This window comes from Porites lutea, chromosome 4 (assembly GCF_958299795.1).
Source record: "Porites lutea chromosome 4, jaPorLute2.1, whole genome shotgun sequence".
Taxonomy (NCBI): Eukaryota; Metazoa; Cnidaria; class Anthozoa; order Scleractinia; family Poritidae; genus Porites; species Porites lutea.
This window is the reverse complement of record NC_133204.1, coordinates 2,446,845-2,468,106: the sequence shown is the minus strand read 5'-3', so window position 1 is coordinate 2,468,106 and position 21,262 is coordinate 2,446,845. Positions and strand designations below refer to the sequence as shown.

Here is a 21,262-nt window from a genome sequence, read left to right as displayed (position 1 = left end):
TTTTAAACAGAGTAAGGGCGACACTTTGGTAGTTTCCAATTGTTACCAGGCTGGTTGGTAATCCTTTTTAGATTTCTACCCCCTGAAGCATGGTTATATAATTCGATTTTTCAATCAATTATTTGATTGTTTCGTTGATTTTTGGAAGAGCTGGAATTGACTTAAAGTGCGTTTCCCAGACCATAAAGGTTCTTGGCCTGTTTACAGCTGTAACAAAATTGTTCAGCTCTTGACCTTTGCTAGGCATCGTTGGACTTTGTGCTTTAGATACTGAAAACGCGGTTACATTTGATGACCGTCTGAGGAGTATTCTAAGTAACATTTAAAAGTTCATTTAAGTTGCAACTTTTATGAAATCTCGTTTAATACGCAGATTTGCGTTTTAGAAAGTTTTATACGGTTTTATGAATGTGTTTTGTGTATCAAATACCTCTTTAATAATTTTTCAGCTAATGTGACATTCGGAAACTTCTTGGTGGATTCCATTGGGCAAGACAAGACAGTTTTCCCAAAGAATTTATAATAAATTATTATAGTTTGTTTGTTACGCAGGAATTGATTGCCACCAGGGATTTTCGTGAACGCGAATTTTACTCTCGTTATACAAAAACACCAAATTTTCAGCTTTTAATTTAGGCTGCACCCGATACATTTTAAAACCAATACTTTCATCCAGGGTAAGTAAACAAGAACATTTCCTCAATTTGATGTCTTTTAAAGATTTAAGTCTCTATGAGAACGCGAAAGCCTAGTCTCGCCTTTAAAATCAGGAGCGTTTCTCTTAAAGTGTTCTTTTAAGATGCTAGGTAGTTCTTCGCTTCCTCGTTTTGACATCTTGTATTCTTTTTCAATTTCTACCGCTCTTTTCTTTATTTGGCTTTTTATGCTTGAAACAGTGTCTTGGAAAACAGGAATATCCAAGATGGCGGCCATAGCTTCTTTGGCCTGCTGGGTAACGGCTTGATGGCCTTCCTTGTAGTCTTTCACCTCCTGTCGGATGGATTCCGCAAGTTCTGGAAGCAATATTAAACAGAAATGTTAATGAGGCCGTGTTAGGGCCGGGTAAAATTCCGACCAGCGCCATGTAATTGTAATTTTGTAACTGTAATTTGTTTACTCATGGAGTAATAATGAGTTTTTAAGACCTCGTTGAAACGTGTCCGTGTGAACTGGAATAAGGAGAGGAGATAACCGGAGTACCTAGAGGATAAAAAACCCTCGGAGCGAGGAGGAGAACCAACAACAAACTAAACCTATATATGACTTTGAACCCGGGCCACATTGGTGGGAGGCGAGTGCCCTCACCGCTTGTTCCCCAAATGGAGCAGGGCCGTAAAACAGCTACATAGGCCAGATGAAATGGTAGCAAACGACATAAATATGGGTTGAAACTACGACAGCGACGAAGAGAATCGCAAATACAGTCACTTGCGTTTAATACTGACAGGGACATGGCTTCCTCCTCACTTTGCGAGGATACCACTGGTTTTGAAATTCAGACTAGGGATCTAATAACCCCTCTCGAAGAAGACTTCATTGATGCTACAACCACTTGCAAAAATACTTGATACACTCCACCTTATTTTGGCCTAACAGACCTGCTTATGCCCTTGTGCTTGTGATCCCTCCTCCTCCTCTTATCAAAGTTGTTAGCAATACAAGACCATGCTCAAGACTTGGTAGAACAACTTGAAATTAAGGGACGGGGGGGTCACACATCTGTGAGATATAATACTCGGCCAGCAGCGATTTGAAGTAAGAAAGGCTGATTTTCCTTCAGAGCTAGACTAAGTGTCTCAACACGTTTGCAAAAAATCTAATTTAAAAGTAAATGAATAATTTATCTGGTACAGGTTTTATTTAGTCTATTTTGCCTGGTAGATCCATCTTCATAGATCAAAAATGATATATCAAAATGTGGAAAGAACGCAAATGTAGAACAAGACTGACTTTCTACGATCTGTCACTCAACTTTCCGTTATGCGAACGTGTCTGTTAGAAAACGTTAGGGTGGATAAAAGTAATTTGACCGTAACTAACGATAACAAAATGAGACCCCAAAGAGTAATTCACAACTTATTTATTTTACCACGGAAACGGGCAAAAGACTTTTTCGAACACAGTCATCTCATACGTAATAAAGAAGGGTATTAGTGGGGAGTCCGGTTTGGCTATTACTTATGGCAGAATTCATATTTAGACGTTATTCATCATACCATTAGCTTTCTTGACTATGGTTTCTCTGATGGTAGTTCGTAGCTTGTTTTTCACTTGTTCCCTCTGACCTTCTGGTACGTCCATTTGTTGCATTACATCTTGTTTCATTTGTTGAACAACTTGCTGTAGATTAATCAATGTCTTCTTTGACTGATAAATATCCAGTATCAAGGACATTAGATTTTCAGCTCCTGAGATAAAACAATAATGACATCATTTATTTGCTAATTTTTCCCCGACAAATGTTAAAAAAAATGAGTTGATAAAGCTACGAAAAGAGTTGATTTCAGATAATTTTTAGGCGGGCAATACGTTTTCCTGTCAGACTGGTAAATAATCAAGCGATCCACACCAGAAAATTAAAGTAATTAAGAGATTCGGGATTGAAACTATGAACGACGATACTGGGATGTCAAAAATAATCATCGGAATTAAAGGGATTGAGAGAAATTCAAGCCACGAGTTCCAGAAATAGGGGGAAAGGGTATACAAGCTTTTGGCGCAAGGATTTCTGGGATCATTTGGGTAGACAGGCGTAACTTGTGATCGGTTAATGGTTACCTTGAATACCATCGACCAATCATAACCAAGGCTTGTCCACCCAAACGATACCTGAAATGATTGCGCCTAAAGCTTGTACTTATTCTCCCTCGAGTTTCTGGAGTGGGGAATTGGAGATTTTCGAAAAACAAATCATGCAAATTAATGCTAAGGAATATAAGGTTATCAATAAAGATAATCCAGTGCATAAACTTTACTAATAGAAAACAAAATGAACGAATTGACAGTGGGTGACCATAATTAAATAACCTTTAAAGGGCAGAAAGCCGAAAGAAAGAAAACAATAAAATGCTATTACCTTTTTCCACTTGATCACTAAGTTTATTGTTTATATTGTCATCCATCAAGGCACTTTGTCTCTAAAAAAACAAATAGAATGAAGTTTGGAAGCGAATATATGGTAGCACATCAGCGAAAATTGAAAGAAAATATTTAGTTTTTTAAATTGTTTCTTGGTAAAAAAAAATTACACAACTACCTTTGACTTTGCCTTTGTCTTGTCTTCCGTTTCTTCAGGCAACTCTCTGCGATGTCTTAACAAATTGCCATCATCATTCGTCTCTCTTACTACACGCGCATAATCTGTGAAAAGAATTAACGATAGTGAATATCTGAGAGTCTTTAAGATGTTATAAATTTTGTAATTTGTTCACACAATAACAAGCGTTTATGAACCTTTTAACAGTAAATTTAGTTATCAACATAGATGATCAAGTTCCTTTTCTTTTAATTGGCCCGAAACGACCCAATGCAATTTTCTTCTGGAAATTTGGTTTCTCCCACAAACATCATTCTTGATGGGTATTCAGTTCAAGTCTTCTGACTGATTGTCGTACTGACCAAAACCGAATTAATCACCTGGTCATTCAAATTAGCTCATCCGATCTTGAAGGAAATAACTTTCTAATGTTATTAAAGGACAGAAAAAAGAGCGAGAGCAAGTTTGTTTCATTTATAGCTGATCGTGGTAGGATAGCCAGTGAGGCTAACAAAATCAAGAAATAATAGAAAATCGACGCAACGACGTCGAAGCCTTCGGCAACGAAAGTTTGAATAACGTAGCGACTGAGCGTTTTTTTTTTTTCAAACTTCGTCTCGTTTATAACATACCTGACTCTTGAGCATCTTCCTTGTCTGCTTCGTCACCGGAATCTTCACTTTCATCAGAACCAGACATACCAGACTCCAATGATTCATCTGATTCGTCTGACTGTCCTGACTCACTCGATACGTCTTCAAAACCAGATCCACCAGATTCATCGCTGTCCTCCTCAGAACTTGCTTCTTCAGTATTACTAGAATCAGTTGTGACCCGATTTTCACCCAAACTAACTGGATCAGCAACATTTTCCGTCAACTCCTCGGGCTGTTCGTTATCTCCCGAATCATCTCCGAGCCTGCTAGGGTCGTCCTCGGTGTCACTTTGGTGCTCAGGGACAACGTTGCGCTTCGACACTTGTTCAACAGGGGCAGCTCTTGATGCCATTTTCTTTGGCCCGTCAAAGCTGGCATCCCACGGTTCACCGATTTCCCTTCGTTTACGAGCTTTGAGTTCCTTGTTTTTAGTTTTCTCAACAAACTCGCCGTCTCCAGATTCATCAATGACCATTCTTCGATATTCAAACTTTTCATCCTTATCGCTCGACTCTGTAGGAATTATGAAAAATTGAAACAAAATCTTATTATCTAAACAAACATTGAACTGTTTAACATTGATTATACTTTCAATGCAAGTCTGGGAATCTTAAAGAATTAACTGACAATCTTAAAGAAGGAATTGGTGACGAAGCAACTGCAAAATCTCTATATAGTTGATCGTGTGACTTTTCCTCTCGAGTCGCGAAATATGTCTTTATTGGGGTTATTTTTTTGGCATTTCAGTAAGCAACTTTCCAGCATGTTACTAGCACAATCGGAACAGGTCTATCAAAGGGTGGCCTGCGGGTAGACGTCTCGTATTTCCTTTGTTGCAGTCGGACAAGGGTCCTATGGCTGTCGCTTAAGGTCTTCATGTGAAGTCCGCATGTACAGTGAAAGTTATAGGTAATCTACTATGTTACCTGAGGATCCAGATTCATCCTGACCCTCGACGTCTCGATAGTTCCTGTCATAGCCCCCTACGTCACTCAAATACGCTACCAACAGATCCCGTCCATCACCCTCCGCGTCTCGTTTTTCTTTCCTAGTGTGTTCAACTGACGCTGTTTTGGACGCCATCAATTTTTCAGCAGCTGTGTACATGGAAAAGAGGAAAACGGACTTGATATTCTCATTAGCGGGAAGGAAAAGACCGAACTCACAATCGAGTGTACTGAAGACATCTTCACTATGTGTTCACTACGCTTTTTTATGTCCTCTATACAGTACTAGTTGAACGAACCTCTATCATAACGCAGTCCTTGGTATAACGAACGATTTTCTTTACACCAGGTATAGTAAAATATATGAAAAAAAACCACGATATAACGAAATCTCGTTATAACAAACATTAAATCGAGGCTCCTCTGTATTTTTTTAAATAGAAATCATGTAGAGATAGTACGGATTCACAAAACGAGTACTTGTTGTGAATTACATGTGCTCTGCTTTAAAGCATTGACTGCGGAAGCAGAGCGCAGTCAGCGAAGTTGCGAATCAAACTAACTTACCATCGAGTGCACTAATGGCATCTTCACTGTTCGTCTGAAGCTCCTCATCTGGAGTCCGTTTAGATTTCTCGTGTTGAGGATCTGCGTGGAATTTGCCACATACTTGGTTATAGCAATATTTATTGCGTGCAAATAAGCCTTGATAAACTATCGTTTATAATTTATGGTAGTGTTCTGATTTCATGCAGATATATGCGCATTCACAATGACAGACGCACTCTCTACTCAAGTGAACAAGAAAGTAAGAAAGTTGAAGGTGGAATACTTACGAGGTAACAATTTCTTCGCAGCTGAAGAGGGAAAAAGACAAGAGAACAAGTGTTGACAAACGTTTTAAAGTTTCTTTTTTAGGAATGTCGCATACGTGAGAGAAGATCACTTTTAACGTTAACTGTCATTTTTTGATTTTCTTACCTTTAAGTGCAGCTTCCGCGGCTGGAAAAGAAAGATAAAAAAGTGCAAGAGTTTTAATCAGATTTAATGATAATAATCGATTTGTCTCTAAATAACAAAATACGTTAGTATTTAATGGTTATCAGTAATAAGTAATAAAACACGAAATAAACTGAAATCTTGAATGTAAATCAGAATTAATTTAGAAATGCAATTGCTAATTTTCAATATTGGGGTTTTGAAAAACTAGTAATGCGTTTAAGAAACCATACCTTTCATTAAATGATTAGCAACTTCGGCTGTGGAGTAGAAAAATAACAACACACTGTAAGAACCAAAATAGCTACATTGCCGCAAAAAACATTTTGAGAAATTGTAATTTGAAAAAACGACGTAGTGATTAACAAAGATCAGAAAAGAAATTCTTACTATGTTCTGGCACTGTGTGGTTGATGGTCATCAGTTGGTCCATGCCAAAAATAAAAAAACAAATAAATAAATAAAATGAAGAGTACGTTATTCTTCTGATTACAAGGAAACGAGCTTCGAAACGGAGTATTTACAAATCCTTTACTCTCCCTCATTAGAATTTACTTAAAAGCAACAGTTCTGTTCAAAAATGAAAAATGAACAGCTGGAAGACACTTCGCACGTCAAATTCTATTTTTACGGTACCAGCCTGAATTTTTTCAGGCTTTCTTTTCGCAACTGCAAAAGTTGCATCAATAACTGTGATGATCTTCTTTCATATAATTCTTCACCACGCAATTCTCATATATGACTTTCGTATATTCATAACTACAGGGGTTATTACTGTCTCATTTTCAGGCACACGAAAAAAACTTGGAAAATGAATATCTTATGACAATCAGGCGGCCGTGTTTCTTGGTGTTTCGTAAACCACTGCAGGATAGGTAATGTGGTGTGGCCTGGGTGTTGGGTTCAGTATCTTTTCATTCCAATCTTTTATAATACGTCTTTTGATGATTGCACCCATCCGCAACACGTTTCTGGGAAACAGACCACCTACCCCTTCCCTAACTCAACATTAACGCTTACTTCTCACTTAGGGCAAAATATTGGCTTAGGGGAGGGGTAGGTGCGCAGTTTCCCAGAAACGTATAATGATTCGAAACCTTTTAGGCTGAACGACACCTGGAAGGTTACTGACCATCTTGCTGTTCTTCGTCTTCTTCGGCGTCTCCTGATCCACTCTGTTCTTTGTCAACTTTTTTGTTTTGTTCAAGAGGATCATGCCATTTACCATCTGTAATTGGAAATTACAATACGTGCATTACGTAATTAATTGTGCAGATTTCACTTCTCCGACTCAGGTAACCTTTTGGTTTCCAAAACGTTAATCACCAACAAAAAATAAACTGCTCCTAAGGACCATAGAAGCTATTTCTGTTTCGAGTCTGCCTCTTGTTACATGTATGTACTTCAATACCTGCTTAACTTATACGAAGAAATGAAAGTAACTTCTCCGTGAGTTTTTTGTTTTGCTGGTTTGTTTGTTTTCCAGAGAAGCATGTAAGTTTTTGCAACCTCCAAGGACGAACGATTAGAACTTCAGTTTAATTTACTGTTCTTCTTATAAAATACATAATCTCTGTAATAAATCTACAAGGAATATTAATTAAACTTAAGTTAAACATTTATCAATGCACTTACCAACAGAAAAGACAGAATTATGCCAGAAGGATCCACAGTTTCTTGTTTTATCCCCAAAGCACAAACTGGAGCATTCTCCGTCATCTACCTGACCGTACTTGCCAAACTTATTACCGCAGAAACAAAGGTATCCATATTGAAGGCCAGCGTAACCGAATCCTGCCAGTTTACACTTGCCGACACACCACTCGGGTGTCATCTCATACTTGGTAAATTGTTTGGGAAGGTCGCGTCCAGGTTTCCTGTCCTTGAAGCATCCTAGATAAGCTGTAGTCAGAGTAACAGTCAATACTTATTAACGACAGTTTTGAAGCGTATTATTACTCAAAGTTCCATGTGAATAAGCCTGAGAAAGCATTTCGTGACGGCACCACCGTGGTTTCCTCGTAAAATGATGTCTGAGTAACGACTGCAGAAATTCCATACTGATGTTTCGGCGCGGATTGGTCGTGCCGCGAGGGAAATTCGCTACAACCAATCAGAAGCAATACCCAGATCTGAAATAGTGACACGTCATCAGTAAGGAATTTCTGCGTTTGTTTCTCAGACGTCATTTCGCGGGGAACCAGTGGTGGCGTCGCGGAATGTCGGCTGTTTTCACAGGCTAAAAATAGCTGCGGGTTAAACTAACTACCTTCAATTTCGAGAATCCGGTGGCTACAGCGTTTTCAAGTACCATTTTAAGCTATTTGAAGCTTTGATCTTGATACTCGATTAGTTATAAGCCATGCAGTATTGTTTAAAAGATAGAGGTTTAAAGGAACTTTCATAATAATATACATTTGAGTAAGTGTCACCCTCGACAGAATAAAGTTGATTATTATTATTATTATGATTATTAGCATGATTGCGGTGTTAAGTTTCCCAAAACCTAAAGGACGAGGTAAAAAATCTCACTGCCACTGGTAAGAAGTCTATGTGGAATGTATAAGGAACTCACATCGTGATTCCGTTGAGAGTATTTCATCCTGGAGCTTGCGGCTGCTCTCCACTTTAACTTTAGGAAGTGCGTCCAGCTCGGCCTGAGTAGCGACGATTGAGCGATGATGATGAGTGAGACCTTTTGAAGAAACAAAATGCCCAGCTTAAAAATCAGGCGAATAACTATTAATATTACAATAGCGAACATTTTAATACAGACGCCCAAGCGACGCAGAAATATAAGGGCGTCCATTGGTCTCTGTCTTGATTAAGAATGCTTTTGTTGTTCTTTGGGAGGGGGGGGGGGGAGGCAATGAGACCCCTTACCAGTTCGCAAACTGTGCCCCTTCCTCATGCCACCAATGCAAGCTGATTAGTTCCAGTGGCAATGTTCTTCCTCAATGATAAATGAATTTTTCCATTTTTCCAGAGAAAAAAATATCGGATTTTAGGGAAACTCGGAAAATGCCAACTAGAAGACCAGAAGTTTGACACACCAGCCGATTCGTCCCAAATTCCCAGAAACTTTTTAAACTTACAAAACTTCTAACCATAAAATAGTCTTAGTAGGAAAAGCAAACAGTCAAAGGGACCAAGACTTTGACTGATTCTGCAGCCAATTTACTAATAACATATCAAAGAATATTCCGATGTAACAAGAACTTCACATGAACAAAACTTGTATCTGCATTATTAACCCACCATCACGTAATAAAGTGTTCTTGAAAACTGGCATGCTCTGAAGATAATGGTTGGCGATTGCATGGGAGAGATATCTCAATCCCTCTTTCTCAGGCTGCTGGAAGCGAAGCACAAAATTCGCTGCCACTTTCATATCTTCGTCGCTGTGGGACCAAAATTAAGATTTTTGTTTAATTTATGACGACAAAAATGTATGAAATATAAAACTGTACTACAGTAGCAAGCCCCTTCAAATGAATCTGAATTTTGAGTAAAGCCTGTATAACATGCTTCATTAATATTCCGGCTTTTTAAAAAATCCCCCTATTGTTAAAAGTACCTAAAATTCTTCCAAAAAAAAAGCACAACAAGATTTATATTAAATTTAAAACACGAGCGTGTAAAAAAAATACTTAAAAGTGAAGTGACCACCCTCCTTTTAATTTGAATTTTGAGTTATATCTTGACTAACATACGATGATTTCATATTGCAATAATACGGAGATTAAACACCGAAGACGACGACGGTAATAAAAACGTCTATAAAAAATAAATTAAATTTGCGTCATTACAACTGGCTTTGTCGCGCTTATTGGTAACCACTCAAGTTGTCAAATGTAGGCGATTTTTCCTGGAATTGAATACTTAAGAAATTTATTCAGCTTCAAATGACAAAGAAAAATTCGGTGTCTACTTCTCACTTCGGCCATAGAACGTCGCAATAGGAGATTTATCCTTGTAGTCAGTGTAGTCGCGCAGTGGGCGTCGAAGAAATGTACTAGAAATTGAGATGCACGTGTAGAGCTTTAAAGCTGTTTTGCTCATAAAAGCAATAGACCTTTTCGGTTTGTATGTTTTGTTTTCCCTTTTCAGACCCCAGAGAACTGTTTCTTTCCAATGTCGTCATACCCACCTTCACATCAAGTTTTAGCATATGTATACGTAATTTATGAAAAGACAGAAGGCAAATTCCCTGAAGAACATCACGTGGTCTGAATTGGAAAAAAAACATCGAAGCTAAAAAGGTCAATTGTTTCTTTCAAACCTTGATCCTCTTGAACGGTTTGGAAAACTGGGTGTCGTGCTGTCTTTGGTTGTAATAATAGAGACAAGTTGAGGGTTGGGGAGCAACCTCCTAAAATGACTATTAAATAACAAATTAATATGAACACTTTACCTCAAGCTGGTGACGTGAACATCCTTGAAATTCGGATCCAGAGAGTACACGTCTCTCAACTGTATGTAAGATAAAAAATACCGGTAGAAAAAGGAAATGTTCATGAGTCCGTTTCAAATGCGTGAGAAAGACACCCAATGACTGATTCTTTCATAAGGAAACTGCAATGCTATTTACCGCTTTCTCTACTTCCGCTGTGAATATCTTGTACTTAGTCGAAGAAGAACGTCTGTAATCATTGTCCCAGTTCTGTTTGAATCTTAGTGAGGCCCTTATCTCGTTGCGCTCGTCTGTGAAAGACAAAAATACATCTCGCTTGAGATTCAGTCCACCAAATTATTTCAATGTTTTTGTAACGTATATTGGCAACTACTGAGACAAAATAAAACTAAGCCTTAAAGCTTACAGCTTGGGCTACTGCCTGCCAGAGCTGGAAAAAATTATGTAGAAGAAAAAGACAGAAGGCAAATTTCCCAAGTAGCCCAAAGAACGAATTTGATCACAGGCCCAAATAGATGAAAAAAAAAAAAAAATGCCCGAAGTCAAAAAAAGTCATAAAAGCTTTGAGTGATAAACTTTTAAAACGCCTTAACATTCTCCACAAATAGCTTCCCCACCGGGTCAGAATTTAAAACCAACGCTATAAATTATATTAATTTTTCAATCAAAAAAGAAAATCAGTGAAGCTTACCTGTTGGCCAATCAAGAAAGACTTGGCACCTGGGCTGACTATAATCGTGACAGTCACGAGGCATGGGTTTGAAATATTGAGACGTCACTGGAGCCTGAGGCTGTGCTTGAGGTCCGGCCAAACCTGAGATGGTGATACCATACGGGACCTGAGGAGCTGAAGGAGCTTGGGGTGCAGTGTAAGGCTGGGGCATAGCATAGGGTTGAGGCATAGTGTAAGGTTGAGGCATAGCCATAGGAATTTGACCAGGAACCATTGGAGCAACTGGTATTTGGGGCTCAGAGGTGATTTTAACCGGATCCATAACAACAGTTGCCCCTGTGGTCTGAAATCAATCAATCAATACAAACAAGACATAACTTTCCAAAAGAGCTGAAAGTGACTGGCCAAATTTTAAACGAGATCAGTGCTTATACTTTTTCTTTGTAATATTTCATGCATTTACTGTGGTTAACTTTCATACTAAAGACAGAGTGATAATCTTACAATAATAAAAAAATGAAGTTATTAATTACCTCTCTACATACTTATCGCTCAATTGAATCACTTGGAAAAATTGTTTTAGAACATTTTCTATTGCTATGGCATTATGAAACTCAGTTAATAAGGATGATAAGTAATGAGTGAAGATTTTCATTTACAGAGGTATAGGCTGCGTCACATTTGCCTTATGTAATTTATAATTGTCTTTTTTTCCTTTCTCCAAAACAGGAAACATGCGATAACTATACGCGAAAGCTGCAAATGAATGAATCCATCCTAAATAATGGAACAGACGAAAAAGGACTATTTAAATTTTATTGAAACGTGATATTACTGACGCTTTTAACGAACCTGAAAAGTATATGGGGCAGGAGCTTGAGCTGGTTTTGGAGGAGGAGGAGCCGGTTTATCCTGTTTTTCGTTAGGTTTATCAGAATGTGACTCGTTCTCATCCTTTGGCTTGTCACATGACCGTCCCACACAGCCCTCCTGCACTGGTGACGGTCTTGCACCAGCCACAGGGACACCAACCTGCCCAGGATACTGCTGAGGCTGAGTGTATCCAGGGTACATCTGGCCCAGCTGACATGCTGGAGGGGTGCAAGGCGCTGGCATTTGTCCCATATAAGGGTACGGCTGCATTTGCCCATATGCAGGTTGTTGTGAGTACAGGCCGTAGGCTGGTGCTTGGCTAGGTTGTTCAACAACAGGAGGTTCACAGATGATTTTGCACTCTGTGTTTCCCAGCTGCAGAGTGAAACATTTCGTTTTGCAGTTTCCTTGTGGTTGCGATGGGTTCTTGTTGCTGTTCGCTGTACTTGTGCAGAGTGGAAAGAGGAAATCAGAAATTAAATCTTGTTAAATAAGGGAGGCAACGTGATCGCCTCCCGAATCAGTGCGTCATAATCGCAATCCGGATTTAGAATACAGGTCTCGAGTTCTAGGCACACTTCTCACTTATCCCCTTAGTTCATTCCCCTATCTCCCCTGGAATTTTAAAACAAACAGGTTTTCCTCCTGCCAGTAAGAGTGTTACGATCTGATTCAATTCGATAATTTTTTTCGGATTTTTGAAGAGTGGAGTGCCTATAAACTAGGCCGAAGCACTTATCAACCAAGACTGAAAGAACTTATTATAAGTTTATGAATCTGAAGTTTTATAACTTCTTCTTTGTATCCCCTATCTCCCCTCAATAAAACTTCAAACAAAAGCTTATTACCGCCCAGTGGAAGAACGTTTGCGATTTTTTACTATGCTGACGTTGCCCTATAGCAGAGCCCATTAAAATATGCAGACAAAAACGCCGAGGAAGAAAGCAAATCTTACCGGGATCTTGCACTTGTGTTTGCTGTTGTTGTGATTGATCTTGTTGTTGTTGTTGCTGCTGTTGTTGTTGATTTTGACCTGAAGTGAGTTACAGAAAAGACAACACTATTAATCTTGTTAACATCGTTTGCTATGCTAAGGCCACTGTTCAGTACTAGAGTTGAGCATAGCAGGTTGATCTAATAAAGATTAAGAGTATAAGATGATAACGCAAAGAGATTTCGACTCTCTCTCGATAGTCTTGGTTCAGGTTCTTGACAACACCCTAGTATACATATAACCAGAGTATCACGCCTTCCTTCCCCCTCTCCCCCAGAAAGGCCTGGCTGAAAAGATGCTACTCCTACCAGTCTTGCTTGTCAAATTGTTGGACAACCGTTAGCAAAAAATTCACAGTAGAAGTAGTGACGTGTTTTAAGTCGAATTATTTTGAAAAGGTCTTCTGAAAGACATTAAAAATGGTAATTGAATAGTGTTTTAGTTGGTCTGTGTTGGCACTGCTCCCCTAAATAGAATTTCCTGGCATCTTATGTAAAATAACACACTTTTTCTCCATTTGAATTAATTCAATGTTATGACACTGCTGTTTTGTTTTAGTTTCAAAATACAACCTGCTCTTTCATTAAGGTTGTCGAGCTTTTCTCGTAACGTTCTAAGATAATGGCTAGCTTACCATCGTAAAACATTTTGGTCAAAGACTGCTCTACGTCAAGGATGTGCGACAGCGACTGAGTAAACCTATCGGGCTGAAATTAAACAGAATTCTACATCAACAAAACAAGGTGAGCTTTGGGGGCAAATATACCTGGTTGTGTCAAAATAACTTACCGGCTGACTCATGAGCCACTCAGTAAACTGCTGAACCTTGCCTTCTAATCCCTTGAAAAGAAAGACAAGAAAATCATGAGCTATGCAGCAACTGTAGTGGTGGCTGAGCAGTCGATCGAATTAAGCTACACTTCTGAATGATCCACTATGTCAGTAAGCTGCCCCCTTGAGTGGTACAAATATGGACTTGTAGCGGCGTTCACTCGGTTAATTCATTTGGGGGTTAAAAATTGAGCTGCAAGTTGCCAGTTAAGTTGTAGCATGGGACTGAATTGATTGCAAAAAAGAGAAAATTAAGAATTGGCGGCTACTTAAGGGATGTATTACAAAGACGTTTTGGCAACATTGAAGTTTTAAGATGATTCCTATCAGTCATCGAGTGTTTAAGCTTATCTTTTCGAATTTCTCTCAATAGCTATATTCCATTCGCTTATAGATAAAAAAAATTGTTGAAAAGAATGTTGTAATTTTGTCCTTTTGAATAGCCGTGTCAGAGAGGAAGATATGCACGGTAATATATGCAATATCAGTCTTTTACAAAAAATGAATAAAATGAAAAATAAGAAAAGAAAGGAAAAAAAAAGAATGAATGAATGAAATCAAAGTTCCTGCAAACCGTTTGAAAAATCAAGTCGGGAATTAAAGAAGGAAACGGGGAAGGGGGTGGGGGTGGGGAGTTCTGTTTTGTGGAACGATGCGTTTAGATATAAACTAAAAAACTTGTACTCATTTTGCCCTCAAAACATAAATAAATAAAAACGCGGCCGGCAAACCTCTCCAATCCTTTCAAGAAAAGTAAGACGAGAGTTAACAGGTTTATTGGGATTCTTACCGGCTTAAGACTTCTTGTTTCCTCCACTTTTTCCTCGCCTCCATCATCGGGGGCATTAATAGCGTTGAAAAGATTTTCGAGCTCTATAACAAAAAAATGAAGAAAATATATAAAGAAAAAGTAAGAAGGAAAAAGCAATGAGATGGATCGAGGACTACTTTGCAGATGTGACGTCATAATATTCTAAAATGTAAATTATCAAACCTTTTAAGCCTTTAATTTTATCAGGTCTAATTACCTTTGATACTTTTTACAAATCTTCAACTTCAAATAGTAATGACATGTTAAGCAAAGTCATCAAGCAGCCGTAGCAACACGTCTATTATAGATAATTTGCCTCTGGACTCCTATTGCTCCAACCATTCATATAAAAATAGTGCTACTCTGAAATGTCTTCAGTTATGATTCAAAGTGACTACAAACTTTCAAAACACTCACGTTATGAGTAGAGACTAAATTGACTTCACTAAAAGTAAAAATCTCTTATTAATTCATAAAATTAATGGCAAATCTAACCTGCATCGCAGACGTCCTTAAACCTCGGTTAGTAACGTCTGCGAAGCAGTGCCGAGATCCTTGTTCTGGGCCACCAACGGACTCGACGAATTACCGGAAGTGAGTTTAGAATTTCCTTTCATCCTGATTGGCAAATTGACTATTGCATTTTAACAGGCCAATCATGGCGCGTACTCAAATCCTGGTACACAGTTGGGGGCCAAAAACAAAGATTTCGGCGCTGTTTCGCAGACAGACTGAACCAGAGTTTAGTTTCGTCTGTGGCGCAGGCTATATCAAATCAAAATAGGCACAATGGGAAAGGAGAGGCGGGGGGGGGGGGGGGGGGGGGAGAGTAGGGGATGAACTACTCACCCTGCCTGTCAGCATCGGATATTTTGGAGTCTCCCTTCCAATCATCTCTGATTATATATCCTAAAAAATTAATCGACAGCACCTGAATCAATACAACTGCTGAGTTATTAACTAGCAAGAACTTCTCATTAGGGCCATTTATACGAGGAAAAATAAGACGCGAACTTTCCGTATAAATAGCACATTTCGTCTAAAATAAGACGCGGCTTAGCTAAGACGCGTCTTATTAGATAAGACATGCTCGTATGAATGGTACAGTTCGCGTCTTATGTAAGACGCGTCTTATTTTTCCTCGTATAAATGGCCCTATTATCATATTTCACATTTTTGTTAGGCTGAAGGTGTATTTATAGAGTTGATTTAAGTTCTCATTCTTGCTTAAAACACATTTTGATCGCTTAATGTTGACTTTGAAAATATATATATTTAGTAAAATCCAACAAGTGGTCTATTAACAATGCTGCGTTCTGATTGGTTGAGCAACTACTAGGCTATATGTTATAGCCCACTAGTAGCAAAAAGCGCCGGCTTTTTGGCGACAAAAAAGGATTAAAGTCTTGCTTTAACTAGCTAAAGTTGTCTTGTCTCGATATTTTTGACCAACTAGTTGGATTTTACTAAAACAATTATTTCTCTCGCCCTCATGGCCTCTGAGTCAATAGCCAATTCAACCTTCGACCTCATGGGCTATTGACTCAGAGCCCGTTCGGGCTTGAGGAATAATTTTTAAAAAATTTTTTAACTTTGACGTAATTGAATGTGGCGGCCATTGAATGTAAAGGTAAATTGAATGAAAATGAAGGCCAAAGGACTAAGATAAGAAAAGACCGCTACAATGATAACATATCATGGTTATTTTAAATATATCATTTCTAGTTTTCTAATAGCATTTCATACGTTTTTGCGCCAAAAGAATATTAGGTAATGATTTTTGGCATAGCCTTCTAATTATCATACTTACGATATCTGCTTGCAATTTGCAACTTGCAATTAACAGTCACAAATTATATATCAAAATATGTTCATGTATTAAACAAACAAGAAAAGTTGTCCATTGGATAAAACCTCTAGTTGTTGAGTATCGAGTGTAGACACCATCCCGCCCGTTCTACGCTCAGAAGATAAAAACTCTAAAAACATTGTCACTTCTGCTGTTTGAACGTCTGATCCCAAGCAGTTCACGAGAAAACTGCAACATGGATAATTAAAAGAAAGCCTAATTCTTATACCTGTGTTATCAGCTCCTTCGTCAAAAGACCTCTTTTTCTCTACAAAATTAGAAATACAAGGATATTATTGCACATTAATCAAGAATGCCGTAAAACGTCTACGCATTCCATAACAATATACTTTCATTACACTCTAAGTCTGTTATAGATCTGAAAGATTTCTATTTTCTCACCTCTCCTTTCCTCGGATCGAGACAGCAGTGCTTGGAAAAATGCATCTGTTGAAAAAATATATATATATTAAAATAACAAACTCTAAGCATTGTGCACACTTTGAAAAATAATGCCAAATATGAAATAATAAGAATTTAAAAATGTCATTTGTGGTTTGTCACTAAAGATTTGCGAAGTAGGAGGAAAAGTAAAAATCTGTCCTAACAGTAAATGGGCCGGGTTGTTCAAAGTTGGATTAAGATAACCCTGGATTAGTGCGAAATTAAAAACAAACATAAAAGCTTTTAAAGCAAACAGAAGAAAGAGAAACCCAAATTAACACTTAACTCCGGGTTAGCACTGATCGGCCTTCGAAAACCTAAACTAAATAGTTTGGACACTTCCATTCAACGCTGTTTTTTAATTCTGGCCCGTCTCCTCTTCCTCCCAATGTTGTTTATCGTAGTTAACTCTCCAAATCTTGCACACCAACATTTGGAGAGCAAGAAGACAACAAAGTGTCCCAACGATTTTGACTTAGACTTCTAGCCCTGTTGGCTACCACCGTGATATGGTTTCGGGCACGCGTATTGCACCTCCATGACCCAAAGTGCGTGCTTCTTGTTACATAATAACTAAGCAAACTCCAACTCAGGATGATTCAAAGAATTATTGGGGCCTTTTTTCAGTGTTAGAGTGCTTTTTATTAAACCGATTATAATTGTTAATTACGTTATTTATATCAAAGCATCGCTTACCCTCCTCGGCTGCTCGTTTTGCCCTTTTGTTGATTGCTGTAATGATAAAAGATTAGAATAAAACCCCTTTTATCCTTACCTAGCAACAAATGCTGTATGCATAGCTATTTTGTTTAAACGAGGACGTTATTCCATTAGACAATAGGAGTCACGTTTACGGCAAACGGCAAGCATGAATTTTTACCGACTGCACGTGACCAAGTTTCCTCAGTTTTACCTGTCTTTTACCGATGTTTACTTCTACCTGAAAATAAGTATAGTTTCACGTTGTTTTCATCGATAAGAATTGTTTTAGACTGTTTCATCTGCTCATTTTCTATTTTGAGGAATTCTCAACTTGAATCTGATGTTTGCCGTTTTCCATAAACGCGACTCTCATGATTCTCTCTAATATGCAAAACTATAATAAACTTTCACAAAGTCAATTTGACTGCTCCATACAGACTATAAAAAATTACCCTCGGTTGATCGTTTTGTTTCTTTATGGGACTTTTCTTGAGGTTCGTCATCTTCATCTACATCTCCTCTAGCCACGCGGATGAGTTCTTTATCCGAGTCATCTACTACCTCTGCAGTTTTATGACCTCCTATCAAATGAGCAACAAGAGAAGAAATTCTCAACTGCCCATAGCCTGTTCAGAAGCATTAGCCACAGGCGTTATTTTTAGTGTTTTTTTTTTTAGGCGAGAGAAGGCAAGCGCCAAAAAGGCGTGGAGCGCTAGACATGCACACGCGATGAGGAAAGGCAAACAGCGCACAAAAGGTGTATCATATCGCTGATTATACACTTTTAAACAGCCTGGCATCTTGTTTTGCAACACACCATGAGTTCTTTGCTTGACTAACTTATCCATTAACTCTGTGGCCTTGTGTTGTTCTATTAATAATATGATCATGGAACTGAGTGAAGTCCGATGCGGTCTCTAATCATACAAGAAAGCATTAAACAGACTGGATTGGAAGACATGCACGAAGTTCTTTTACCAGTTATTCTTAATTCAAGAATTTTGAAAATTTAAACACAAGAGCCTTCGAGGGCTTTTTTTCTTTTTAATGCTGAAATCAGCGCTGCTGATACCCAATCAGATTAGAAAACTTGTTAAAGTTATGATTAACCACTAGTTACAGCGACAGAAAATGCTCTTAAGTAGACAAAGCCTCATTAAGTGCAGAGATGTCGCCCATAGCTAGTTGCCTGTGTGAAAACTATCCTTGACGGCTTGTGTGCAGGCACAACAGTGATCCAACAAATAAATGATGGACAGTTATAGACGCCCCAGTTACGACCCTGCCTCAATACCAGTAGACTGCGAGTGGTCTCTCTTTTGCTCGAAAATCTGAGAGAGAGTGAGAGCGAGTGCGATATGTGAGTATGCCAGCAGAGAAGCCCCGACCAGCAACTTGTGGCACAGCTTACTCCTCCCGGCTACGCCCCTTGCATACTCGCATATCGCACTTGCTCACAGATTTTCGTGCAAAAGAGAGACTGCTCACAGTCTGCAACACCAGTCATTTACGGCTATGTAAAAATGACGGATTATTAAGGCATCATCTGGGGATTAACATTTTACTAGTAAATTAGATCATGACGAGAGTGCATGTGTTATACTATCTTAATTCTCAAAGCTGTTCTTTGAAATGGGTTTACAATAGCGTTGCTCATGGCAGCTTTAATTGTAATGACTAGTCTCATCGAAGAATTGAGCACGAAGTCAAAATTTGCACACATTGAGTAGTTACACTGAATTCCAACGAGCACCCAAATCGGCCAAATTAAAAAGTCAAAAGATATCATATTTGAACCAGTTCAAAGACGCACCCTTAAATTACCGAATCAGCTTCTGGTTACAACTACACCATTTGCACAAATAATTCAGTTGTAAAGCAGCCAAGAATTAAATAACTCTTTGCCGAACATCCAAAATAGAATGATTGTAAATATAAGTGCCAGATAACTCGTTCTGACGAAAGCTGAATAACGTAGGTTCAATTATTCAAGCGTGTTTAATTTTATGGCGAATAAAAATGGAGATTCTTACCCTGTGGGTGTGGTCAATTTTCGAGCCGAATCACGGACAATTCAACATTCTTTAACCAAACTGAGATCACACGAGAAATCATTAATATTGTTCACGCGAGAAAAATATTATCACAGGAAAACTAAAAACCGTGAGAAGCCGGTCACAAGTTGATTATGCGCTCCAGTGCGCTTAAAGAGTTTCTGATTTGGACGAACACTGAGTTTTTAAAATTGGTCGCGGCAGGAGATAAAGTATGCATTTATTTTTGGGTTGGTTGTCAGGTTAAAGGAAGTTTTCTTGAAGCCTTTAAGATTCAATTCTAATCTAAGTTTAGTTTAATTTTCATTTACTTTTAGGGTATAAAGAGCAAACTGCACTATAATGTCATATGATCAGAAAAACAATCATAATCATCAGCAATTGTCAGCTCGTCGATCAAATCAGCTCCAGTCTGGTCAATTTTCATCAGGTTTGTCAATTTCTAGTTGAAAACTCTAATAAAAAATCCGAAAGAATCCAAAGGAAGTGTTTTATTTCCAATAACCTTTAACTTGGAGAAATAATTGAGTTTGCATTTAAGTGCCGGAACTAGCTGACTGGTGGCAATGTATTCTGGGGCAGAACAATATTTCAAACACAGAGTTATGGAAGCATATCGTGTTCCACTTGACAACTTTAAACTCATGTCCAACTGAAACGCAGTGCTTCAGAAATGTGGTATGTAAAAACATTACCACTTAGCACCATTAAAAGAATTTCCTACCTGATCGGTGATAAAACAGTAAAGTCACAACTAACGGGCCCCTTCTATAAATTAGTACATTAATCTGCAAGGTATGACTTATAAGTTGAGAGAATCTATCACTAGCTTAGGAATACTTTCAACTTACTTTTAGACGGCCGTGAATATCCTACTGCACAAAACCCAAAGATGAGAATTACTACCGCTATCCTCATAGTATTAATTGGGAAAAATTTTTTCCCAATTTTTCCCAGTTCTACATCCAAGTTTCGGACATGAAAATTTCCGATCTTTGCTAATACCAGAAATATCACACTCTACGCTCTGATTGGTGCAAAGGTAGGTAAAATAAACACGAAATCCGATATTCATGGTACCAGCCCTTGTTTTGGCAGGTGAAGCGTTGTTATTGGTTGATATGGATGAGGTAATGATTACGGCGCGAGAAAATGACGTTATTGATTAGACATTTAGCAGTTTATCGCACCTCCGATACTCACACAATTAACTGATTTTCTTGTTAAAAACAAAATAAATTATATCGACAAAAACATCATTCTACTCGATTGCGACGAAATACTTCTAGAGTCAACCCAACAAAAAGCCCGTTGTTAAATATTGTAGAAATTCGGACGGTTGGACATAAGAACTAAGTTTTGCAATCAAGCGTGGCCAGGCATTAATCGGTTCTGTTAAAACGACGAATCTGGTCACATAGCGAAAATGCAATTAAGACATTTTTAAAAACGGGTTATAAACTAACTGTCCCCAAAAGAAAAATGTTTTGGGCGTTTCTGTTATTACCTCAAATTGTAATGTTGACGTTTTTCACGTACATCTACACTAACACGTCTGGGGTTAAAGGCTTGTTTCATTTCTTTCATCTCTTCATTCCAAAAATCGCTGGCTTCGAGCCGAATGCGTCCTTCTCAGTTTTCCTTTGATTCACATAAAGGTTGCTCCGCATTCCGAATCTGAATCAGACTAGAGCAATCGCGTGCCAGATCCCAATCGTTTGTTCCGCGGCTAACGCGCGTTTCATTTACTTCCCGAATT

General features: G+C 38.4%; 1 protein-coding gene across 1 annotated transcript; it reads right to left on the bottom strand.

Moving 5' to 3' along the window:
- Positions 1-599: 599 nt before the first annotated feature.
- Positions 600-20,677, bottom strand: LOC140935237 (uncharacterized). Its single transcript, XM_073384780.1, has 29 exons — positions 20,355-20,677; positions 17,902-18,030; positions 17,444-17,479; positions 16,706-16,750; positions 16,533-16,571; positions 15,304-15,363; positions 14,434-14,516; positions 13,602-13,652; positions 13,447-13,519; positions 12,774-12,851; positions 11,798-12,258; positions 10,964-11,288; positions 10,450-10,562; positions 10,273-10,331; positions 9,117-9,259; positions 8,434-8,553; positions 7,494-7,760; positions 6,991-7,086; positions 6,249-6,260; positions 6,092-6,118; positions 5,841-5,861; positions 5,696-5,716; positions 5,427-5,507; positions 4,839-5,009; positions 3,889-4,425; positions 3,257-3,360; positions 3,077-3,137; positions 2,217-2,408; positions 600-1,013 (listed from the first exon to the last, which is right to left on the bottom strand). The coding sequence occupies exons 1-29, from the start codon at positions 20,419-20,421 to the stop codon at positions 715-717; spliced, it is 3,771 nt and encodes a 1,256-aa protein (XP_073240881.1). The 5' UTR covers positions 20,422-20,677; the 3' UTR covers positions 600-714.
- Positions 20,678-21,262: the final 585 nt, after the last annotated feature.

Coding starts and splice junctions, on each gene's coding strand:
- LOC140935237 (XM_073384780.1), bottom strand. CDS start 20,421: ATGAGGATAGCGGTAGTAATTCTCATCTTTGGGTTTTGTGCAGTAGGA. Junction 16,572..16,705: donor TCGATCCGAGGAAAGGAGAG/GTGAGAAAATAG, acceptor CTAATTTTGTAG/AGAAAAAGAGGTCTTTTGAC. Junction 5,010..5,426: donor TGCCATTAGTGCACTCGATG/GTAAGTTAGTTT, acceptor CCATGTACACAG/CTGCTGAAAAATTGATGGCG.